The 25,617-nt window shown below is 33.1% G+C and overlaps 2 protein-coding genes and 1 pseudogene across 5 annotated transcripts; 2 read left to right on the top strand and 1 right to left on the bottom strand.

Annotated features, from left to right (window-relative positions):
* The first annotated feature begins 2,993 nt into the window (after nucleotides 1-2,993).
* CSN6A (COP9 signalosome subunit 6A) lies at nucleotides 2,994-6,986 on the top strand. Its single transcript, XM_022878887.2, has 9 exons — nucleotides 2,994-3,363; nucleotides 3,458-3,546; nucleotides 4,000-4,093; nucleotides 4,632-4,693; nucleotides 4,786-4,864; nucleotides 5,004-5,096; nucleotides 5,500-5,600; nucleotides 6,301-6,356; nucleotides 6,540-6,986. The coding sequence occupies exons 1-9, from the start codon at nucleotides 3,054-3,056 to the stop codon at nucleotides 6,619-6,621; spliced, it is 966 nt and encodes a 321-aa protein (XP_022734622.1). The 5' UTR covers nucleotides 2,994-3,053; the 3' UTR covers nucleotides 6,622-6,986.
* Nucleotides 6,987-7,810: 824 nt separating this feature from the next.
* PEX5 (peroxin 5) lies at nucleotides 7,811-16,802 on the top strand. Of its 4 annotated transcripts, none has more exons than XM_022877184.2 (15): nucleotides 7,811-8,140; nucleotides 8,240-8,371; nucleotides 8,471-8,606; nucleotides 8,844-9,037; nucleotides 9,161-9,412; nucleotides 9,852-9,974; nucleotides 10,188-10,277; nucleotides 11,147-11,340; nucleotides 11,981-12,227; nucleotides 13,169-13,253; nucleotides 13,342-13,451; nucleotides 13,858-14,082; nucleotides 15,045-15,110; nucleotides 16,194-16,288; nucleotides 16,368-16,802. In XM_022877184.2, the coding sequence occupies exons 1-15, from the start codon at nucleotides 8,018-8,020 to the stop codon at nucleotides 16,444-16,446; spliced, it is 2,151 nt and encodes a 716-aa protein (XP_022732919.1). In that variant the 5' UTR covers nucleotides 7,811-8,017; the 3' UTR covers nucleotides 16,447-16,802. The 4 variants fall into 4 exon arrangements, with proteins under 4 accessions (XP_022732919.1, XP_022732917.1, XP_089615515.1 ...); XM_022877182.2 differs by having other exon boundaries at nucleotides 10,122-10,277; XM_089759389.1 differs by lacking the exon at nucleotides 13,858-14,082.
* A 6,509-nt stretch (nucleotides 16,803-23,311) lies between these two features.
* On the bottom strand, nucleotides 23,312-24,924 carry LOC111288461 (scarecrow-like protein 18 pseudogene; annotated as a pseudogene).
* Between the last annotated feature and the right edge of the window lie 693 nt (nucleotides 24,925-25,617).

Genomic DNA, 25,617 nt, shown 5'->3' with positions numbered 1-25,617 from the left:
AACTTGGCTCAGTGCAGCAGAGGGAGCAGGCCAAAACTAGGTTATGCTGAAGTTTAAGTCTAGAAAACTAAACTCAGAAATCCTTAGAATGCAAAACTCTATAGAAATTCAAACCCAAAAACACCAAATCCCAATTCTAAAATATCTAAATAAATTAAACTTATAACCTAAAATCTCTTGGTTACCAAACAAAATTCTCTCTTTTCTCTTCAGAGTTTTTGTAAATCTTTTTTTTCCATTTTTCTTTTCTTTCAAGTGTCTTTGTATATATAATTTTTTTTAATGATTCATTTTTTTCTTTTCCTTTTTGTATGATTTTCACACTCAATTTATAGCTGATTTTGGTAGAAATTTTAGGGCTTAAACTGATTTAGTCCAGGCTTAAATTCTGCAATTGAAATATGTCTGATTTGACTGATAGTCTTAGGCTTTAAATCCCTTCAATTCGGTTTTTGGTTTTATGCCAATTTGTTACTTGATTCCAGGTAATTGATATGATTCCCTCTCCCTTCAATTTCCTTGTTTATTAGAATAGATTAAGAAAAAAGAAAGACAAAAAATAATAATGATAATGATAATAATAATAATAACAACAACAACAACAACAACAACAAAAGTTGACCCTGAAGATAAATGGTTTTTTATAATTGAAATCAAAACAAAACATGAACAGTAATTCATTAAGCCAAAGCAAATTAAATCACAACTTGAATAAATAAAGAGTGCAAAACTGAATAGCAAGATCATTATTTAACCTAATTGTCACAAAATCTAAGCAAAATTGAATTGAAAGAAAGCTTGAAAAAGAAATCAATCGAATAAAATATCAAAAGAATGTGCATAAACTAAACTTAAACAAAAAAAATAATAAATAAAGAACCAAGAAACTTAAAATCAAATATTTTTAAAAGCAAGAATACTTAAAAACCCTAACAAGATTTCTAATAAAGTTGGTCTGTTAACCCTACCCTTTTTACTCCATTTTCTAAGACCTAAAAATATGTATTTATAAACTTAATAAACCCTAATAAGCTTTGGCTAAAATGGAACTCCCAAGACATCTTGTAGTTTCGGTTGGAATGAAACTCTTTAAATCAAGAAAGTTTCTTAAAGTTGAATGCAAGTAGAACTCTTTAAAAGAGCTCTTATATATATATCAAGTCTTGTTTTCTAGATCATAGCAATTATGTAGCAACTTAAAGAACATAAGAAAGAATGCAAAAATTGATTCTTATACATAAAGAATGTAGGTTTAGCTATGATCCACTCACCTTCTAAAAATCAACTTCAAATGCCTTGATCTTGAACTCTTGAATTGCATCACAACTTGGTCTTGAATCTTGGAGAAAAATCAAAATTTTACTTTAACTAAAACACTAGTTTTACCACCTATATGAATAGTCTTTATATACTTCATGAAATCGTACTTCAAGTAAGAATAGGAATACTAAATCTTAGCATAAATAAGAAATCCAAATCCAAGTAGGAAAACTAAATATAATTGCCATATCATCACGACACTAAATCTTAGTAATCCCATACATGTGCAACTACATAAGCTGCCATAGACTTGTATTCATTTGAAATTATAATTTTGCCCTCATTCATTGCCGAAATTACCTAACTTGAATCTTACATGAATTTTTTCTATTTTTCTTTAATTTTGCATAATTCCACTCCATAAAATTCCACAAAACAAATCTTGAATATTTTTCGCATTCCTTAACTCCAAAATTTCCAAGAAAACCAAAAGCTTCTAAGAACATCGTAAGAATTCATATTATGCATCAAGAATTATCTAAAATTGATCAAGATTTAGCAAGATTCTTCAAGATTCAACAATATTCATTTTTTCCTTCAAAATTTCTTACAAAACAAAAAATTGACCTGCTAGTAGTAAAAAAAACCTTATTATGTTAAGAACTAAGTAAAAATCACTAAATTAAACACTAGAAATAATTTTATTTTATAAAGTTATCAATTGCTGTAGAAAATATGAAAAATGTTAATAGATATAGGAAAAAAATGAATTGAAAAATATTATTATTTCTAAAAAAAAAATTGCAATAATAATACAATATATTTTTAAAAAAGAAAGTTGCAAATTGAAAAATAAATTGCAATATTTATAGAATATATATTGAAAAAAAGTTATAAATAAAAAAAATGATACAACACATTATTTTTCTAGTCTTAAATTTGTAAAATACCTCTTAGGTGGCAATTAGGATTGGATAGATAATTTTCAAAGTGATAAATTTTTTAATTATAAAAATATAAAAATAAGTGATAAAGATAAAATTAATTTCTTGCGTATATTTAAAATATAAATTTAATAGTTAGAGTTAATATAGACATTATCTTTTTGATTGTTCTATTATTTAGAGATTTAATATGAAAAAATTATTGAAATTTTTAATACTTTATATAATTTTTTGGAGAGATAATTTTTGTTTGATTCAAAATAAAATAAAACATTATGTGGGTTGTTCAAAGACTTGGATACTTTTTAATTTTTTAACATATCAAAAAAATTTCATAATTAAATAATTTATTAAAAAAATTATTTATTATGATGATAAATTCATATTTTATATTTTTAATTAAAAAAATCTATTTAGTTTACAATTTTAATTTAAATAATTTTGATATTTGAACAATTTAGAATTATTCAATGTGCAATGAAATGAAGTTATCCCACTCTTTCATAAAAAAATTCTTATATGTATTTCAAAAAACTTATTCAAATAAATATTCATATTCATGTGAGAAATTTAAATATTTATATCTATTGTAATAATATATATATATATATGTAAAATATGATTTGAATAGGGAATAATCATTTTTGGCCCATTCATGTGTAATGGGGTGGCCCAACTTGTAAGTGTAAACGCGGCCTGCGAATGTAGGTCTAATGGGTTAGTAGCTGCAAAAGACGCTAAAAACAAAAACAAAGGAAACTACAAAATAAAATTACAAGAGGAGAAAGTAGAAGCGCAAGTGCAGAACCCCAAACCTTCGACGGGTAAAACCAAATTCAGAAGCAAAGAATGACGTCATCGTCCAGCAGCGGCCTAACCTTCAAGCTGCATCCGCTGGTAATCGTCAACATATCGGATCACTACACCCGGGTGAAGTCCCAGATGAACCCTCCACCCACATCCACCTCTACCTCTGGTACCGTTAATAATAACAACAGCAACGGCGTGGAGCTCCATCAGCAATTTCCTCGAGTCTACGGATGCGTCATAGGGGTCCAGAGGGGTCGCACCGTCGAGATCTTCAACAGCTTTGAGCTTCTCTATGATCCCTCCAGTCACTCCCTCGACCGCTCCTTCCTCGAGAAGAAACAGGAGCTCTGTATGATTCTATTTCGTTCTCTTTCTCTCTCTGTTTTGGCCTATTGGTTTATTTATAACTGGAATAGAATTTGTCTTTCAATTATTTTTCCTAGATAAGAAGGTTTTCCCTCACTTTTATATACTTGGATGGTACTCCACTGGGAGCGATGCCGAGGAATCCGATATGCACATTCATAAAGCTGTATGTTTTCTCAACCATTCCTTCTTTTTCTTCGTTTCTTTTTTAAATTTCGTTTTTGGGTCGCTCACTTTTTTTTTTTTTTTTTAATTCTGTACATAACGGATTTAATTGATTGTGAAATTTTCATTGATGAGCATTGCTAGAAATTCTCCCTTTTTCTGCTTCTATTTCTTGATTTTTGTTGCAATTCTACTATACAAGCATTGCTTTTCATTTCTACTGTAATTAATATTGGATGCATAGTGATGTTTGATTGATCTATGATGATGATCATGATGAAGAAGGGATACCTTCACAGTATACTAATAATTGTTTTACCATGCTCAAATGCTTTTCCATTTCTACGTATAATTTTTAACTACCAAGGGAACCATGATACCGTAATTCATGGTTACCTGTTCTTCTTTATGTAATGCATTTTAATAATAGTTTCCTCTTGTTCATTTGTTACAGTTGATGGATATTAATGAAAGCCCTCTCTATGTGCTTCTCAATCCTGCAATCAATCATGCCCAAAAGGATCTTCCAGTCACCATTTATGAAAGTGGTATGTAGCTTTTTATCCTTATTGCATTCTCTTATGTTAATCAACATGTATCCTCTCTTATTCTGCCTCTGAAGTTTTGCAAGGGCATATCCTACATGCCATTATACGATATGATAAGGTTTAAAAATTAGTTGAGTTTAGTTGATCAGGTTTCCTTCTAAGTTGTTCCTTCATTATTGTCAAATCATACTTTGTTCGCCAGCATGAGATTTTTATGCACTCTATATATGCTAATTTGGCTCATTTGTGTTAACTTTTTATCTCGGTATTATCAATTCATGTTCTTGATTATAAGTGAGTACTGACCAATTGTGGTGATTAGAAACGAATGGCCAATATCTATAAAATTTATCTCCTATTGAAGGAAGTCAATGTGCTTGTTGTGTGTTATACTAAGTGTCATTCTGATAAGGACATGCACAGATGCGCACAATCTTTTATGGAGTTTAGGGTAATTTTGATAACCTTTACAGTTCCTAATTATTCTTTGGCAATAACATTTTATATTCCTCTTGTTGTTGATCATCTCAATTAAAAGAGCTGCACGTCATAGATGGGATTCCACAGCTTATTTTTGTCCGGTCAAGCTACACCATTGAGGTTCGTAAATTCTTATCTAACCAGTTTTCTTCTAATTTTTAGCAATTGGGATTGCTGAGATTGCATTTTATTTTATTTTTTTTGTTTTACAGACGGTTGAAGCAGAAAGGATCTCTGTAGATCATGTTGCCCATCTAAAGCCATCTGATGGAGGCTCAGCAGCAACTCAATGTAAGCCTACTTACTTCTTCCTTGTTCCTAGGGTTTTCTGTGAAAAGTGATAATCCTATTTGAGGGAAGCCTTTTATTTTCTGTATTTGAGATTATCAGTGAATTCTTTTGTTTTTGTTTGTGGTTTTCCTGCATGCAGTGGCTGCTCATCTTACTGGTATACATAGTGCCATCAAGATGTTGAATAGCAGAATCAGGGTGCTTCATCACTATCTTGTTGGAATGCAAAAAGGTATATGCCCATTCCTTCTGAATGTAATACAAATTAAATTTATTTGTAATGCATGTGAACATTTGAATGTTGTTTGACGTTTCTTTAAGGAAAGAAGCCTATATTTGTAGTTTAGAGTGTAGATAAAAGCTCCAGACATGAAAATACTTCAAAAAAAGTTATATTTGTCAATAAATTTTGAAAACTAGATTTGACAAATTGGCCTGCATTTTTTTTGTTGGAGTTATAGACTTCACTATCTTTGAGTGTCTCTATGACCTATGATCAGTCATTTCTTGTTTTCTATTGGATGTTGTATACGTTACTTTTAGAGGATAGGCTGTGACAAGTTTCACTCTTGTTTGGGCTATTGTGGATCAGAAGGCCTTGAATTAGTGGTAATGGAATTCGTTCTCCATTTCAGGTGATATTCCTTGCGAAAATTCACTTTTAAGGCAAGTATCAAGCCTCCTTAGAAGGTTGCCTGCCATTGAATCAGAAAAATTTCAAGATGACTTTCTGATGGTGAGCCTTTTTTTTAATCTGTTTGAGCTATTAATGGACTGTTTGTGACTTTGTGTAGCCTAAAAGTGGGTAGCTGTGCAATTGCACAAAGTAATACCACTAAAGGCAGTTAACTGTAGTAAGAACGCAGAGTTGTTTTCTATCTCTTGTTGTGGGGATGATTTTGTATTTGTGGCCAATTTGTCCTTGTCTTCATCAAAAGTGTTGTATTTTAAAATGCGCAGCCATTGCATTAATTCATTAATGCCAAGTATCAGTTCTTGTGGCCACCATATTCTGTATGTGAAGATTTGGAAAAACCAACCTACCTCTAGAAAGTTGGTTGGATTTTTGGTCATGCTATGGTGCTGGGATCTACTAAAACTGGTGATTGATGACAGCTTGTTAGAAAGACTTGAACAGGTGGTTGTTACTTGTTAATTTTTTTGATGCCACACTGGAAAAAGAATGATATTTGTCATGCTAGTTAGCAAAGGGTAATTTGTAGATCTCTTCATTTCGAAAGTTGACATAATCTGCACAAAAAGAATTGGTAGAGGTATAATTGGTGCTACTTCCAACATTTGTATTCTTTTGGATTTGGTGATTCCTCTTTTTGATGATTGGCCTATCTGTTTTTATTCAGGAGATGAAATGAATGACTAAGCTGCATTTTTATCCTTTGATCGCTTACACACATTTTTTTTAAAATTATTCACAGGAATACAATGACACAGTATTAATTACTTATCTTGCAATGTTCACTAACTGCTCAAGGTAAGGGTTATCTGTTTTGTTCAGAATTTGATGTCTTTTGTATGCTTTTGGTGAGAGGAAGTGAGTGTTATTTTGTTCAGTTTTGGGTGCTTTTTCAAATAATATGCGTACTTTTGCTAAAATGATTCCTCCCCCCTTTATATATATATATATATATATATATATATATATATCTCTTTGCAGCACAATGAATGAGCTAGTCGACAAATTCAACACCGCGTATGATAGGCATAGCCGAAGGGGTGGGCGGACTGCTTTCATCTGAGTGTGGCTAACTTGATGACTCTTCTGGGAGGCAGTCTTTCTGTGCATAGCACTTAGATGCTTAGGAGTTATGCTGGAAAGGGGGTTGAAGTGATTGTGAGAGAAATAGATATGAGAATTAGATGTTGTCACTTTTGTTGATTTTTTTTTGGTAAGACTTGTTGTTATTATTTGTTAGTATGCCTGTTGGGGTGGAGAGATTGGTGATGCTGTTTCTGTTTGTCAGTGTTTTAAAGTCTCAAGGTAATTAATTTATAGGGTCTTCCAACTTCCAAAAGTGATCAAGTGCATATCTTGTATAATGCATTTATGGTGTCGTCGTGTTGATAAAATGAAGAGCACTTTCTTGCTGTTTTGCATGTGAAATATATTGTGATGTCGAATGATAAATATTTATATTTTTAATTCCAAAGAACAAAAAAAATTAAAAAATTATAAAGAATTTTTTAATAAAAAATTCCAAAAAAATTGCAAAGTTCTAAAAATAAAAATTTTAAAAGTATAGAAGATTCAAAATTATGATTTAAAAAAAAAATCAAGATCTGAAAATTTAGAAAAATTAAAATTTAGAAATTTTTATAAAGACGTTTCAATTGTTTTGAAAAAAGGGAAATTAGAAGGGAAGAGGAAAGAAGAGAGAGAAGGTATGGGAATCGTGAATGAATTATCGTATTGAAATCACGAATGGATCCAGAATTGATAATTCGAGTATTTTCATGTTTACGTAAAATATAAAATATTAAAATTTTAAAATTTTTTAAAATTTTACCATTTTATTTAAAATTTTATTTATATTTTTTCGTATTAAAATATTTTTATTTTTTAATTTATATTTAAATATGTTTTTATTTTAAATGAAATATTAATTTATATTAAAAATGTATTTAAATAAAAATTAAAATTAAAGTTTATTTGAATAAAATTTAAAATTTAAAATTTATTTAGTACAATATAAAAGTTTATATAAATAAATTTTAAAATTTTTTATTATTTTTATTAATATAAAAATTATCCTATTATAACTCTTATCAAACACAAAACATATATTTTTTTAATTTTATTAATTTTAATCAATATTATTTTATATTTTTTCCTATAATTTTCATGTTTATTGTATCCATCCCCAGCACGCACACACCGGCCCTATTAAATTTACTAGAATAAATAATAATAATTTTATTAGTAAGAGAGAGGATAGGAGAGGAGAGCCAGTTGTGTTGACAAAGCAAAATCCGGACGGAGGTGAGGTCGTCGCTCCCCATAACCTCTTCTAGTTCTTTCTTTATTTTCAAAAATAAAACTTTATTCTTCATCAATTCTCACTCAAATCAATAAAATTGAGAGGGAAATAGTAGTGAAAGATAGCGCAATCAGACCCAAAAAAATAAAAAAAAAGGATGTCGATGCGTGAGCTGGTAACGGGTGGAGCTGCCTGCGCGGTTCCTGGCTCTTCTTCGTCTTCCTCCAATCCTCTAGGTGCTCTCGCCAACGCTCTTATTGGCTCTTCTTCCAAGACCCAGGTCGTTTTTTCTTTGCTCTTCCTTTTCTATTATTATTCCTTTCTTTAGCATCTGTTTTTTAATTCTAATTTCAATATATGTGTTTGTATGTATAAGCAGGAGAGACTCAGGGAGATTCCCAACGCGGCAGCTCCCACTTCCGACACCCAATTCTACTCTCAGGTCGATGATTCTGTTGCTGCTCTTCCTGGCTCTGAGCTCGACCGTCCCTTTCTCCACTCTAACGCTCAGGTTCCTCTATAGTCTCCACGTTTTAATAATTTTAATATAACTATATATATTTAATTTAGAAACAAATTGTCATGAATTTGTATTTTTTTTAATCTTCAGGGCTCTGACTTCATCAGGGGCCTCCGCAGTTTCGATGACAATGGACTCGCGGATGCATGGGAGGAAATACAGCGTCAACCTCACTTGGACCACCTTTACGATCCTGCAGCAGCTCCAATTCAACCCACTCTCGATGGTATTCAACCCTTTAATCATCGTTACTGGTTTATTTTATTTTATTTTTTCTTATTGATTAGTCATGAAACTCTGTAAAAAGAATGTTTTCAATTTGGGTAAACTCAACATATACTTAGGATACACTGATTGTTTCCGCTAAAACATCAATTACGGGTACCAAAGAACTTCTCCACTCTTAAAACGTCATGAAGATCGATCTTTCTGTATACTCTTCCTTACTCTTTTACTGCTTCAGGACCACCACAAAGGGTGCTGTCAAGCTTTTTGCACTCGTTTGTTGACAGTAGTCGCAGTGGAATTCCTTTACATCCCACTCCGCTGCCGCTTTTGGGATTGTCTCAGGGTGATAAGCAGTGCATACGTGATCGTAGCAGCATCATGGCCCGGCACTTTTTTGCCGATAAGAGTGAAGATTTTATCAATGCTCAGGTTGGTTGTCTTGCTTTGTTTGATGAGAGCTACACAGTATAATCTGTTATAAAATTACACTTTCATTTGACGCTCTCTTTCATGTTTTGCTCACTTTTGAACCTTCCAAAACTCCATTTCCAGGTAAATGCACTCTTGAGTTCTTTAGAAATAGAGAATGATGTCCGTGCCAGGGGACCCGTGCCTGGGAGATTTAGAGAGCTGGAGGACTACTGGAATGAATCCCAAGGTATCCTGAAGCCTGGTGCTCGCTCTGCAGATGGATGGGTTACTGAATTCAGTCAATATACAGCACAACATGGTGATACTAATGCTTGGGTTCGTTCATTTGAACAACAACATGGTGCTAGCAGTTGGGCCTCTGAATTTGAGCAGGTAGGAAAGCACCATCTCCTTTGCATAAAATGGACAATGGTTATCAATTATATTGAGTGGATGATCAGTCTGCCACTTGTAACTTGCTTAACTGCATGGATCCATTTTTCTAGCTACATAAAATTTGTTGCTCCTAAGTGAAGTTGATGTGTGGGTTCTTATAAAAATCAAATTGAAACTTGTGTTCCCTTCCTAAATTGGTATGTTTTTGGCAATTACTACCAAACACTTGATGGTCTTCATCATCTTAGCTATTCTGTTTCCTATCTTCCTAACTATATGTCTATCTTTTTGTGCATTGAAGATGGATATAAATTTCAATTTGACTTTGGCTTTCCTTTTCTTTCCACTTCTATCTTGTGCTTTGACTAGTCTTTACATGTGCCTTGTCTTTACCTGCTTTACTTTTATAATATGTTTAATGAGCTATTGCATACAGGAACAAGCTCAGTTGACATCCATAGATCACTTGAATGGGGGAGATGTCGCAAATTTGGCTGCAATTGAGCAAACTCGTATGCTTGCACATACACTCTCTCAAAATGATGATCCTAAATTTCAGGTTATGTATAATTAGCTAGCTAAATACATGCAATATAGCTCTTAATAATATCATCATTGCCACACATGATTCAGTAGTCAATGATCTTTACATTGGTATGTGAATATGTGCACTTATGTTGTGTTCTATACGTTTCTGGGCATGCAGAATTCAAAGTTTCTTCAATTTTTATCAAAGATGAGTCGTGGTGAACTCATTATTGATGATAATCAGGTCAAACCAGCATCAGGGAGCTGGGCAACAGAATATCAGCAACAGTACAATGGAGGTGGTACTTGGGCTGATGAATTTGTTCATAATGAGGCAAGATGTTTTGGCAGCTCAAAAAATTGAGTATTAGATTAATCTGTCCTGATAATTTGTTGATGAAATCCTTTTAACACTTTCTTGCTCTTCTATCTATTTGTCCTGCTTAGAGTAAAATGGGATTAACATCACCAATCTTAGGTAGTTGAAATATGGGTTTGATGATTTGAGAATCTCCAAAGTATTGTTGTTTCATTAATAATATTAAATATATTTCTAGCTCATGGGTAACAACTGCTACTGATGATAATTATCTATAATAATTTAGTAAATAAAGTATGAGTTATGATTCTTTGTTATAATATTTTTTAGTTGAGACTCTTAAACCAAGTGAACCTCTAAATTTTACACGAGATAGTCAATATTTGTTATTTTACAAAATCCACTACTCACATTTGGTGGTTCTTAGGCTTTCTGTGGACCCAACTAATGGGTCAGTGAGGTTGCTACTGATTTGAGCAGTGAGAGTCTGTTAATTATAAGTTAGAAAACAGACTCTGATTGATGATTCTTTATACTATTATTTTTTATACGCTGTTAAACTAGCTAAAAATGTCTTAATTTCATATGAAACAATCCAATTTACTTATTTTACAGAAATTTCTACTTTCTTTGGTGGTGTTTTGGTTTTATTGGAACTTACCCATGGGCTGAGGAGTTTGCTACTGTATGCAAACAACTAGGGTCTTTTGATTATGTACAGTAATTCGGGAGACCAAGCTGTGATGATTCTGCATAATAAATTAATAATATATATATTTATTGAGACTCTTAAACCTTATAAACCTCTTTTTTTTTTTTTTTTGTATATATATGAAAATCAATTTTCTTCATTATGAAATTCTACTTGATTTGATGGTTCTTAGGTTTTCCGTGGACCTGACCAATGGGTCAATGAGTTTGCTACTGAACGAGAGCGACATGAGCAAGCTGATGACCAATGGGTCAATGAATTCTCAAAGTTGCATGTTGATGACTGGGTAGAAGAATTTGGACATCAAGTTGGTGAAGGAATTTTGGGAGATACCTCATCTGATAACTGGGCAAATGCTTATGATGAGTAAGTCTGCTAACCTTGAAGAAAATTATTTGTAAAGAGTTTACATAACTGTATGATCCCATCACCTCTGTTATTGGAAGTTGTCTAATACAGTGTAAGTAGTTCCTACCAAGTGCTTACCATCTAGTAAAACTGCCATTTTCCTTTAGTTAGATTGTCTTTGAAAGCCTTTTGAAGGATTTATAGAGTAGATGGCTGTCTAGGATATAATTCTAATTGAACCGAGTTCAGTCTGGAATTTCAAGGTTATAATTGCAGTCATTAGATTGATCAATGTCTTTCGTGGCAAATCTAACCTTCTGCTTAGAAGTATACTGGGTGCCGGCAATTAAACAAATATTGGGAGTGCTAACTGATTGTTTGGCTTGTTAGTTATAATTTTCTTTGAATCCCATCTATTGCCAGACTTTGCTCATTAAGTTCATTTCTACAACCTTATGTTTTTCTTTTTACTTATAAATTTGTTGTCAGTGGTAAATTTAATTTTTACGTAATGTTTAGCTTATAGCTATTGAGAATGCTCAAATGTCTTGTTAATCTTATGAGTTTATGAAGGTTTGACTCTCATTCTGTCTGTTTGTGTGGTTGTAACTAAACCACTTGATATCTACATGAACATGCTTATGTTGAAAACTTGTAGGTTCCTTAATGAGCAAGTAGCCGCTAAGCAGCGGTCGGATGCTTCTAGTGGTGTCTATGTATTTTCTGATATGAATCCATATGTTGGTCATCCCAATCCCTTAAAAGAAGGTCAAGAGCTATTCAGGAAAGGGCTTTTGAGTGAAGCAGTGCTTGCTCTAGAGGCTGAAGTTATGAAAAATCCTGAAAATGCTGAAGGTTGGAGGTTGCTAGGAATTACCCATGCAGAGAATGATGATGACCAACAGGTGATTATCCTCACTCTTGTTTGTTAGAGTTGGATAATATATGCGCATTCTTACAACAAAAGAAAAGACTTTTGGTTTCTATATCTTTAATACTGCAAAAATTTCTCTTAAGAGATATGAATGCTTGTATACTTCTGCAATCTGTTTCAGCAACTTCAGTTACATGATTCTTTGCCTGGCAAGGTCATCCATATACCTTTCTAATTCCACCTGAATGAAAATCATTTGGATGTTTGTCTAAGGCCTTATCAATGCTATCATAGATTAGGAACATATCAATCACTGCTTTGACATAGAAAGCAAGAAAATCTTTCAACACACAGCATCTTTTTTCTTGTCCCGCTACGTTTTTTGTTTTATTTGCTATCTTGATTAGCTTCTTTGGTGTAACCTACAATGTTCATTTCTTATTTATGGAAACATTTATTGGAAAAGGGGAAACTTTTTGTTCGGACATCTACTTGACTTTGGAATATTGTCATCATATCATGACTGGTCTCAGATTTCAATCTGAGTACCAGATTGTGAGGCTGCACTCTGGGCCATGCTGCTGTCTGTTCTGATTCTAATCTATTACTATTTCTTGCATATCAACTATGAGTCTGTTGCTATTTAGTATCATCATTTTTTTCCTTGACCCATGTGAGAATTTATGATGGGATTAAATTCACTGCTCTCATAGTTGAATGGCTGGGGTTCTATCTTGCATTATGTTTATGTGAAACCCATGATGTGCAATGTTTTGCATCTCTCACAAATTGTTTTGGATGATTCCTACTTGAGCTTGTCATCATCTTGAAACTTTTATGGATTATACGAAACCCATTTAAATTTTTTATTATTCTTAATTCATATGTCTGAAGTTTTATTTGGTCTTTGTTAGGGTCATACAAATTTGACTTTGTGGATAAAAATGTAATGAGCTGAATTGATATCTGCAGGCTATTGCAGCAATGATGCGTGCTCAGGAGGCAGATCCTACCAATCTGGAAGTGCTTCTGGCTCTTGGTGTGAGTCATACAAATGGTTAGTGGTTGCTTATCCTTTATTCATAAGTGACGTAGCTAAACTTTTTGAAGAGTGTCAAACAACTAATACTGTTTAAAAAATTCAGAATTGGAGCAGGCAGCTGCTTTAAAGTATCTGTATGGATGGTTACAACATCACCCGAAGTATGGAACTCTTGCACCGCCAGAGCTTGGTGATTCTTTGTATTATGCTGATGTAAGTACATTATTGGTATAATTCTTGTTTTCCTTTCTTAGTGGTCGTTGTCCTTTGGAATAGTGCTTTGAAATAGCAATCTAGGATGAGAGTAAGCTTCTTCAGTTAATGTTTGTTTGGGTGACTCTTACTTCTATGTAGTACTTGGCTTGGGCTGTGGATACTGTGGATTAAAGGAGCTTTTTTGTTTTGATGAATTTGATAACCTTTTTTGGATTGTGGGTTACAAAATTCAGTTAAGGTGACGGGAGCCAAGTTTCCTGTAGGCTACAAGAATTGTAGACTTTTTTTTCTATGCCTAATATTGTAATCTTTTCCCTACTCCCCTTTCTTCTGCATGATTTAAGACATTTTGTAAATTTATCACTCTATTCTGGTGTCTATCAAAACCTTTTCTTCCATACAGGTTGCTAGATTATTCAATGAAGCTGCTCAGATGTCTCCTGAGGATGCTGATGTACACATAGTTCTTGGTGTTCTATATAATTTGTCAAGGGAATATGATAAGGCCATTGCGTCATTTAAAACTGCTTTGAAACTTAAACCTAATGATTACTCGCTCTGGAACAAGCTGGGCGCAACACAAGCGAACAGTGTCCAGAGTGCTGATGCAATATTAGCTTATCAGCAGGTAATCCTTGCATGATGACCCCTTGAATAGTGATGGGCCTATTGAATGCCATATGATCAGTTATAATTCTTGGGTTTGTTAATTCCATTTTTATTTTTGGATTATAATTAAAAATTTAGATACTTTCCTTTTCTAAACCTTTTAGGGTTTTGTTTCTTAGATTAGGAATCTTGTAATATGTGTAAGGTCAGAATATACCAGTATTAGGGTTTTACTAAAGAGCAATTTATATGTAGTGTAGCTCATCATTAGGGCCCAAAGAAAAATTGAGTTATGATCATCTTTATCAATGAAAATAAGGTGTCAAATCTGCTTATGATTGAGGTTATTCATTCTTCATGCCTTGCCCAAGGCATGGTTAAGAGCTCAACTGTTGTACAGCTCAACATGTTGATCCTGTGTATGTCAAATAGGGAAGTGATAGAAGACTCATATGGCTGGTGTCAATTTTCCTTCCTTTTCTCTTCTTTCTTATTTTTCAATGGTATGGTGATGCATTTGGCCCTTTTAGAATATAATCAAGAAGATTGAAAATTTTGCTGAAAGGTCATACATCTTTAGTGGGTTTCATTATTTGCTTGATTCATCTCTATTACCTAAGACTGCTAAAAATATTCTGAGTATCATGTTACACCTAGTTAGACTTCAATTAATAAATCCTCTCTTCTATTCAGCTTTTCTTTGAGGATTTTTTTATTTGATCTGTTGCAGCTATTAGTTACTTCAAATGGTTTGATTAGGTGTTTTCTCAATTTTAATATATTCTTGATCATCCTCTCTTTCAAAATGAGGTTTTTGTGCTTTTAGAACTTTTATATGCCGCTCAATCTGTTTAGTGTCTCCGTTGCTGAGCTTTTGTGTCCATATGAAATTATTTGATGATCAACTTCCATACTTTGTGGAGCCCTTATCTTCTTCGGGTCTATTCATTTTATGGTTTTGATCTATCTCTGGATCTTCAGGCACTCGATTTGAAGCCTAACTATGTTCGTGCTTGGGCAAACATGGGTATCAGTTATGCCAACCAGGTTTGTTAAATGCAGCCCTGTTCTCTCATTGGCATTCATGAAATAGGAACTGCATTTGTTCTTTTATGATTTCATTTCTTTTACATATTTCTGAGAATGGTAAATCCTTCTGAAAGAAATTTTACTAGCATGCTGAGGCTGCACAAATGTCCTAGGGCTACATTAAAATAAATAGAAAATGGAACAAATTTGTTAAACAAGTTGTAAACAACAATATTCTTTTAAAAGCTGATATTGAGCAAAATGATGATTGGTGGTTTTAGATTGGTATTAAACACTATCATTTTATTAAGGCTTACACCCTAACAAGTTGGTTATTTTATTAATGTTTTTGAACCAACCCAACAAATATGATGAGGTAGAATGCTTTTGTTGAGAAACTCTTAGACTGCTCAGTTGAATGAGTCGTAATTGATGATTTGACCTAAAATGCCTGAGAATAAAAAATAAAGTGAGAAACCGGATATTAATGTTACAGCAATTTTGCAGTTTACATATGAGAAATGTAAAACAGAACAATTTACCCACATTTACAATGGAACAAGATTTCCTAAACAAAAGAAGCTTTTTAAAAAATTATTGTAGGACTTACCCCTTCTACATTGATATCCAGTCCTAATGTCTAACTTGATATATTCAATATCACATTGTTGTGCAGTTTTGTCTTGCTATTTCTGTGTAAAAAATGAAATTGAACTGTGGTGGTGTCTTAGGGGCCAAAGATTTGATTTGCTGGTCGTAATAGCAACAAGAGATCTTTATTAATTTGTAGACCAGAAAATATTTCTCAACAAGAAATAACTCCTTGCTTTGCTCTGTATCAACCATGGTACTATCATTTTCCCAGTTTCCCTTATTGAAAGAATTAGAGTTTTTGAAGTTCTGCTGAGAATTGAGTGGCATGATAACAGTCAGAAACTCTGATAGTTAAATATAATAGTCAATAACTGAACTTTGCCCATAAATTGAGCATTAATTGAGAAAAAAGATATGGATATCATCTTATTTAGAACTTTCTTTTTTCTGGGTGAGGGCAACATTGCAATTTGATCTAATTGAGTTTGTAAACAAATTTGCTTCCAGGGTTTGTACGAGCAGTCAATCCGCTATTATGTTCGAGCACTCGCAATGAACCCCAAGGCTGATAACGCATGGCAATATCTAAGAATATCTTTAAGGTACCCTGAATTAGAGAATTTATGGTCTAATAAACAAACGAACAACCAGTTACATCTCATCTTCCTTCCACTCTTGCAGCTGTGCTTCACGGAATGACATGCTGGAACCTTGTGATTCCAGGAATCTAGAGCTTTTACAGAAGGAGTTTCCTCTATAATTTGAATCTATTTTTGCGATTTTTTAAGTAGTCGATGAATATTTGCCTCATAAGTTAAACAGGGGCCAAATGTTTCTGTTAAAAATATATTCAAAGTTGAATAGCAGATGCTGCTTGTGTTCATGTACTTTCTCTGGCTTCAGCAAGATCCGTACCGGTGCATTTTAACTGTGCATCTTAACCATGCATCGTGTTCGAAGCTGGGGAGAATTCTCAATTCTGATTTGGTAAATTGAAAATGGTTTGAGGGGATTGGGGGAATAATTAGATGTGTAAATTAACAGAATTTTCAATCATGAATATGTTGAGTATATGATTGTTTATTAAGTTTAACAAATGATTTTAAATAATATTTTATGTTCGTTTATTAAACAAATTGAATACGATCATAGATATGTTTGATTTATTTATGTTAGTGAATAAGTTTGATTAAATTAATTTGTTTGCTGTTTATTTATAATAATAACAATAAAATAATCTTTTTATCTGTAATCTTATTCAATGGTTCATTTATATTCATTTGCATTTGTTTATATTGACTTAAAGGTTATTTATTTAAATTTATTCGGGTACGATTAATTTATTATTTAAAAATATATTTGTTTATATATGTTTATGAATATGTGTATTTAATGTTTACAAATGAGATTATTTAATTTAATTAAATTAAATATGAAATAAATATAAATATTTATCATTTTAAATAAATCGAGTTTGAATGAATAAAATAATTTTTTTATTAAATATAGATTGAGTTTGTCTCTACAAATAGATGAATAAATTATAAAAATATATTTATTCATTTTACAGAAATATATTTATTCATTTATGTCTAGTTCTTTTGTAGCTCTAAGAAATAAATAGTATTATGCCTCGATAATATGCAGTAAGTTATCAGTATAATTGCTATGGCATGGTATCATAGTAGGGGAAAGAGTTCTTTATAGGTGAGAAAAAAAAACAAAAAAAAAAAAAAATTATTAAATATTTGAGTGGAACGATTTTTTTTCAATAGATGAATGAAATTCTTTAGATGGAAGATGCGCGGTGACATGAATGCCGTGACCGCCCTTTGTTGCACCAGGTAGCCTATTGAGATAATATTTGGGTGGCTTTCTTTAGAATTTAGATATAAACATAACATAGTAAATGTTGATGTTTTGGTGGTCGAATGGTTGGGGTGAGACTATTTTTAACATTGGCGATGGTAAATGTTTTGAAATATCCATTTCTATTTCTAATTAGTTTCGTAAGACAGTTGGCTAACGCAATAGACCACTGAACACTGGTACGTGAATACGTGTGCGCGCAAGCTAGAAAGAGAGAGAGAAGTGAATAAAAAATAGTTTTTGTTCGAAGGATAGCTGTATGTAGACCCCATTTGGCAAATGCGTGTATGGTAAAGAAAGTGTGAAGAATTTCTGTTTCTGGCCAAAGAAGAAAAAAAAAAAACCTATTGGGTTAGGGAGGTTGGAATAAGGCAAAGATTTAATGACAGCAATGTTTTTTTTTTTTAATGAAGAAAAGTAAGTTGGGTATGAATGACTGATCAGACGATGAATTGACGATGGGAGAAAGTGGCACGATGGACGAAATAAAGAGAGCGGGAGGGCCTCACACTGCCATCTCTTCGCATTTTTACTTGTTGAGCACGCTTAAATCAGCCTTATTGTCTTCGCATGTCCTCCTGAAGTCCTTACCTTCGCACCTATATACTTTCTAAGCCACATCTACCTACTACAATTTTTTTTTCTTTTCCTTTATATTGAAGTACATAAAATAAAGGTGTCAAATTTTATAGATCGGATTTGAATTAAATTATTTAAAAAAATCATTTTGAATTTAGAAAAAATTAAATTATTTTGAATTTAAATCATTTTGGATTTAAATTAAGTGAAGTTTGGATTAAAAAAAAAAACAATAATTTCGAGTTTAAACAATTTTATTCGATCAATTGGCGCTTAGATCATTTTGATTTGGAAATTTTCAAATTTAACATCCATCGATGGGATTTAATACTTTGGTTATTCATTTTTAATTTGTTAACTTCTAAAATCAAATAAATGTAATTAAATTATATAAAAAGTTAAAATTTTAAAAATTAAACTATTTAAAAGTAATTTGTTAATAATATAAAATTATGTTACATTAAATATAAATTTAGCTTTGTTCATGTTAAAAATTAATTAATGATTTTTTATTGAGTGATATTTAGTATTCATTTTTAATATTTTATGCATTAATTATTAATTAATTATTAATGATTTATATTAATATTTCATATAATTGTATTAGTTCATATTATTCATTGTTAATGAATTAAAAATAAGTAAATAATGAAATAATTTTAAAAAACTCACCATAAAAAATTGTGTACGATAATATAAAAACTAGTACTATTGATACCGATTACTTAATTGACATAATGACTTAATTTTAAAACTTAAAAAAAAAAATTTCTAAAATATCAAAATCACTTAAAACATAAGATTAATTTAATTTAAATAATTAATTTTTTGGATAGCAAATATACCAACATATCGCATTGATGGCTCTTTAATCGAGATCAACATTTCATAAGTCCATTTTTTCATGGAAAATCCAACCAAGCTCGTTTGCAACATACATTAGAGCCTCTCAAAGGCTTGACTCGACATAATATTTCGAAACTTAATGAGGGAAGACACTCGACTCCCATCACATAACCGTGATACATATCTTTAGGTAGATATGAGCACCCATCTAATGCTTGCAAGCACTAGGGTCTAAAACACCAAATCTTTAAAGAACTCGTATAGGGGTGCCCAGTCCCGAATATCATTAGGATATCACATCCTAGCATGGTTAAAACTCAACACAATGCCCGCATGCATACTTTATAGATCTCAAGTTTGGAACCATGAGGCGCTACTCACTTGTTGGCTCACAAGCAACCAAAAACCTCACTAGGCTCCACTCATTCACCCACGAGATTCACAATTTAGGACCTCACCCCTTAGCTTCGCATTAGGCTGCTTGCATGCATGATAAACACCCAGCATTATACTCGCATCTCATCGATCATTTGAGTGCGCTGCCCTAGCTACAGCATACTCCCATTCATGTTATTGAGAAGCCACAAGGGTCTAACAGCTAGCGTGCTAGCTCGTCTCATCCCTTCGGCTGGTTAGTGCCTCCTCTTGCACAAGCATCAACCCATTATTCTTGGTTACTCATTAATCGACTTATGGATGGAAACCTAGGGGCATAACGAATGCTAGTATACAATCTAATGGTTCAACACACTAGCATGTTATAAGGCCAATTAGCCTCAACCGTATTTGGGTTTATTATGTCCCAAGGAGACATCATGCTATGCTCATGATCTTACAATGCTTGTCCATCTGGATATCATGTGTGCCTTAGTTCACTTTAGACTAGTAAACGCACACCTGCTTACTTGCCAAAGGTTTAGTGGAGAGCTGATACTAAACTATCCTATAAACAGCGTAGGAACTTTTGGAGTAATGTCACCAAGAATCGTTAGAATGTTTGAAATGGAGATACTTTTTTCCCCAAGCCAATTCAAGGCCAACTCTAGCAAACTCTAAGCACGGAGATCTTTCTCTTGATCCTAATGGCAACTAGAACACACCTCGATGTTCCATCAACCCACTCGAGCATGCACGCAAAAGTCAGTCTACTTCAAGGCTCGTGTTTGCCAGAACACTGCTCAGGGATCAACATGCCATGGTCTAGGTCTTGTTCGCTGCTCCGCTTTGGGGTAGTTATGATAGCACCAACACATACCAAGACCTAACCATGACAATTAGCCTGTGCCACAACTCTCAACAGGCAAACTAAGCTGTGTAACATGTTGTGATATATGAGGCGCCACCTCTTGTTGCCATCTTATCTGTATTAGCTACCAAATTAAAGCCAAAGACCTAAAACCTTATTGCGACATCCATTTTTCTTTCTACTCACAACTTTAAAAGGAAGTTTGGATAGAGAATGAGAATGGTTTCATTAATATTAAGAACAATAATGATGACAAAATATTAAATATTATAATGTTAAGATCATGTATAGTAATTGTGAGATTAAAATTAATTATGAAAATATATGTTTGAATGCAAATGAAATGATAATAATAAGATTGAATATGACAATCGACTACCATAATTAAAAAATATTTTCTATTTTTAATTTTATACTAGAGAAATCGATAGCTGTAAGATCTAATGATCTATTAAATCCTTTTTCCAATTGAAGACTATGGGGGTAGTGATATTTTTTGCCCCGATAGCACTGCTAGGGTGCTAATCAAATGCACCGTTGGATGCATTTGGAGACAAAAACCTCCCAAAAAATTGCCTCGGTTCCATCCCTTAAGAGATGCTCCGAATCTAAATTCAGCCTTGGTCCATAGCATCGACCCAGTTTAGTGTTTTTTCTTTTTTACTATCTACACCGTTCCAGCCATAGTGGAAGGGACATTTCATCAATTTGGCCAATGGAATCGATGACAACAAATTAGCAACAAACGACACTCAGTTATGACGTCACTTCAGCAATGCTATCTGTATTAGCAATGAATTTACTGATCAGCGTACTTTTTCTAGAAAGAGCAGTGCGTGTTGTTGGAGAAGCCATTAACAAATAAAAGGAAAATGAACGGTCCTTGAAACTCCACAGGACACGAGAGATACCTAGCTAGCAGGAGGGTTTTCAAATGCATGGCACCATACGAGGCGAGGTGGGCATGAGACGCTCTATTTTGAGAACTTTGATGGTTTTGTTGAGGGGACAAACGCCAGAAATTAAGGTAATTAATGTTGCAATATGAAAGACAGCAACACGCATAAGCGGGTACTTAATGCAGAAAACAAGACCCCCATGACTTTTTTTTAAAAAAACTTAAATGAAGTTTTTTAAGTTTTTTATTAGAAATAATTAAATAAAAATTAAAGTTAAAAAATAAAAATTGATAGATCAAAAGATCTTGTTACATAGAATGAGTGTGTAAGATTTGAAAAAATTTTGATAAATTTTGATATATATTTTTAAGAAGACATTATTAGTAAAAATATTGATAGAACTTTTATCATTGAATAAATATAAATTAAATTTAAATTATAAATAATATTTTAATATATATATTTTATTTATTATTAATTTTTACATCAAACTCTATTAATTTATCGATTTAGATTTTTTATTAAAAATTTTATTAAATTATTTTTAAAAATTTTTTTTACAAATTTCATGCAAATTTCATCACTTCTTGAAAGCCACCATCAAGAGATAGACAATGGAATTTTGGGGAACAAGATTGGTTCCTTTGCAAAAGACTAAAATCTCACAGTTTCCCACCATTACTTTAATAAGGGAGGCAGAGAAGAAGAAATTAAAGACAGCATGATATAAAAATACCATATGAAAATTGAATCAAGTGAAAAATCATTACAAAAAATATTAAGAGTTATATTTGATTTATTAATGATATGTAAATTTAATTGAATCACAAATTATCACGATGTTATTGAGTAAACTTTAAAAATTAAAAATGTTAAAATATAAATAACAAAAATTGACTTAAATTTATATTTAAAAATTTCCCATTTTTTAAGTTTATTTGTTGATGATGTGATAACATGTGATTCAATAACAGTGTATATATTTAGTGTATCAAATAAATATAAAAGTACTTGTAGAAAAGAAAAGAAGCCCATGAATATAAAGAGACAAACAATCCAATACGGTGCTAGAAATTTTAAATGGAATAAGTTAAGGAAATGAAATATTCCACATATTACAAATTCACAATTGTTGCCTACACAGCAAAGACTGAAGAAGATCTTTTGGTTACATAATTAATTAAGCAATAGATTATGCTATAAGGAAGAGAAATCAAAGTAGAAAAGAGGGAAACGAACATGTCAACGTACCCAAGTGTCAAAATTATAGCATTATTTTTCGCTCCCCAAGAAAGAACCGACTGAAGATGCACGCCAAAGACATGAAGATGATGGGAACTCGCTGGCCCTGATAGAACTGCTTCTTCCACAAAATTTTTCATGCAACGTACAGATTCTCGTGACGCCTGACCCATGCATGCAGTCCATCGATCGGTGCCTAGGTCGCAGGAAGCTGAGGACGGGCAAGTTCAGATTGCATTGCGATCCATCTTGCAACGAGGGCTTTTTGTTTTTTTTGGCTCAGATTTTAACCAAAGAGTTTACTTTTATATCTTTGGTAAGGGTTGTCATATTTTTTTTTTGTAAAAAAAATCGAGGTAGAAAAATTATTCAATTTTTAAAATAGAGTAAGACGTATCGTATCAAATAGTCTAAAATATGTAATTGCAGATTATAAAATCAAAATGATCATAAAAAACGATCATCGATAAAATTTAAATTTAAAATTTTTCATAAAAAAGGACGAATTTTAACTAATTAAGCCAATCATTTATCGATAAAGATTGTCAAAGTATTATTTTTATGGATAATGAGTTTTGAATTTAATATGATATTTAAATTTAAATTTTTTTTAATATAATATCTAAATTAAGTATCTATTAATTAATTTGATAATTAAAGATTTATTTTTCAATCATGTATCATCGTTTGAAATTAACGATGTCAAAGAGATTTATAATTTAAGTATCATATATGATATTTTTAAATTTTAATGCTTATATCCAGCATTTCAAATAGGCTGACAGGAATCCAAGAAGGCCGAGAAATGGACAAGAAATTAAGGGACTGTTTTTTTCTATTTTATTTACGATGTGCTTGTTGTACAATTTAGGTGTTTTATTTTGGTTGCGAAGGGGGCTTAAAAATTAGACAATAATTAGCAAAAAGGATATTGACTAAACAAATTAGCGCCAGGAGGATACAGAGAAAAGGGCACGATTCTGCCAACCTAGGAAGCAAGAATTATTGAGAATTTGAAGCTGGTAACCCTCAGACGGATAGTGGAGTCTGAGAAGAAGCTTGGCCTGTGAATATGCAAACGGGCTTAACGGAACATTGGAAAATCCTGAACTCCTAAGCATCACCTCCCACGTCTCCAGTCTCTCGTGCCGCTCTCTTCTGTTCTCTCCATCTGCTGCCACAATGTCAACAATTTCTCTGCCAAACCATATCTGCTCCACGGCTAGTCTCTCTTGGCTTTTAGGAGGCAGGGTTGCCTCTAGGGAATCGAAGATGGCAGTGTAATAGTCCAAGGCCTCGACAATCCTATGCAAGAAGAGCGGGTGGTTGTGGTTGGCTTCCCTTTCAGCTATGGTCATCACCGTAGGATTCAAGGCCTTGATATTTTGAAGGAAGAGGCGCAGGTCACAAGAGTCATCCTTGAGCAACCTGTGTAGATATAACATGCAGTTAACAGCCAATACCTCATCCGGAAGGATTGTGAGCATGGAGGGAAGGTTGATAGCAACCGAAGTAGGGTCGTTGTTTAGGACAAGAAGTGGGTGGAACTGGAATCGGAGGCCAAGAGACTGTGCAAACTTGAAAAGGCGATCACCAGTCCTGTGGAGGATGTTCAAGTCATGACCGGTTCCAGTAATTCGAAGAATGGGTGGAGGATGGAGGGTGTTGGCTGAGCGGTCGGCTAATGCCTGCATCAATGGAGGCCATTGCACTCCGTGCATAATGTCGAAGTCCAGAATATGCATGGATTGTTGCCCTACTTGTATGGCTTCCAGAATGGCCTGGTTGGCTGTGAGATGAGCAAATCTAATGAATGGAGCTATTTGGTTCAGGGAAAGATAGCATGACTGCAGAGATGGATCGATGTCGTAATTGGCAATGGTAGCGGTCACAGTTGCAGCAGCAGCAGTTGGACAGTTGATATTCATCATCATCAGTAGGCTTCCAGGACCGTGAAGACGATTGATGCGGAGAGAAAGAGCTTTAGTGAACTGGTGGACTAACCTCTCGGTGGAGTCGCCATAAGGGGATGAGTTGGAGGACAGAATGGAGAGAAGGCCGTTGGCAGCGGAGAAGTCGGATTGAGAGACAAGCTCTGCGCAACTGATGAGTAATTGACGCATGTGTATTGCCTGATGGGAGTGAAAGTGTGAGGTGAATCCAGTTGAATGCGATGGCTGCTGCTGCGGGTGGTGTTGTAGATCTGGGGCCAAGAGATCCTCTTCTTCTTGATCATTGGAAGTTGAATTCAATGCGCCCAACATGTGTGTAATTAATAATGAACTTATAAGTACATAAATATAAGAAAAACTAGCAGATGCTCTGCATCTGGCGATTGCAAGGGCAGGTTTTAGGCTAGGACAAATTACTAAGGGTAAAGAGCTGGTCTCTCAACTCTTTTCTGGCCTGCCTGCCTGGTGGTGGTGCTGCTGCTGCCAGGAGGTTTCGCTTTGCTATTCTCCTGCTTTAACGTAATTTACTAATGAAACCTGATGGAAGCTGATGATTCTGAGTTCGTGTGACAGAACATTATCTTCCAACAACAGGAAAGAACTGATACGGGTAGTATTTACTAATAGTAACAGCATCGGTGTTTCTTCTTCCTCTCTCCTCCCTCACATGCAAAGCCATGTATAATAATTGTTTTTTTTTATTTTATTAGATTTATTAATTTAATTTATGTCACTAATTAATAGCAAGAGGATATATATAGTATTAAAAATATTAAAAAAATTAACTTGATTCAATTATTAATTTTAAAAATAAAAAATTATTCCAATTAATGAACTAAATTACTATTATTAAAATTGAATTAATCAAATCAATTTGACGGAATTCAACTAATCTGTGAATCATATCAATTGAAACCAGCTTATATTGGTAGGAACCCGGTCATCTATATTGTTGAAACAAGTCACCCGAAATTTAATTAAACTCACCCTACTAATCGTGAGTGGAGTCTTAGTCTTATATAATGGGAAGAAAATATGAAAAGCATTGAAATTTCAGAACACCCTATAGCATTCATTACAGTTTGAATTGAAGAAGCGGAACTTTGTCTAACAAAAGAATATCTTTTAAATGAATGGTGTATATTATCTTGGTCAAAGTAAGTAGTGAATCTGACGTCTCGACGTACTCGTATATACGTAGAAACTTGTTGGAAGAGAGTTGATAGATTATATATACGAAGATAGGCAAAAGAGAAGAAAAGAGAAAACAAAGAAAAAGGTAAAAGTAAGAGTATTTT

This window comes from Durio zibethinus, chromosome 4 (assembly GCF_047325235.1).
Source record: "Durio zibethinus cultivar Kanyao isolate XHJ-2024 chromosome 4, ASM4732523v1, whole genome shotgun sequence".
Lineage (NCBI taxonomy): Eukaryota > Viridiplantae > Streptophyta > Magnoliopsida > Malvales > Malvaceae > Durio > Durio zibethinus.
The sequence above is the reverse complement of the archived record's forward strand: the minus strand, read 5'-3'. Positions and strand labels throughout refer to the sequence as shown.

Bases quoted from the DNA above. Each gene is read 5' to 3' on its own strand.
- PEX5 (XM_022877182.2), top strand. From the start codon at position 8,018: ATGTCGATGCGTGAGCTGGTAACGGGTGGAGCTGCCTGCGCGGTTCCT. The intron at 8,141-8,239 runs GTCGTTTTTTCT...ATGTATAAGCAG, and splicing joins GCTCTTCTTCCAAGACCCAG to GAGAGACTCAGGGAGATTCC. The intron at 8,607-8,843 runs GTATTCAACCCT...TTACTGCTTCAG, and splicing joins AATTCAACCCACTCTCGATG to GACCACCACAAAGGGTGCTG.
- CSN6A (XM_022878887.2), top strand. From the start codon at position 3,054: ATGACGTCATCGTCCAGCAGCGGCCTAACCTTCAAGCTGCATCCGCTG. The intron at 3,547-3,999 runs GTATGTTTTCTC...CATTTGTTACAG, and splicing joins ATATGCACATTCATAAAGCT to TTGATGGATATTAATGAAAG. The intron at 5,097-5,499 runs GTATATGCCCAT...TCTCCATTTCAG, and splicing joins TCTTGTTGGAATGCAAAAAG to GTGATATTCCTTGCGAAAAT.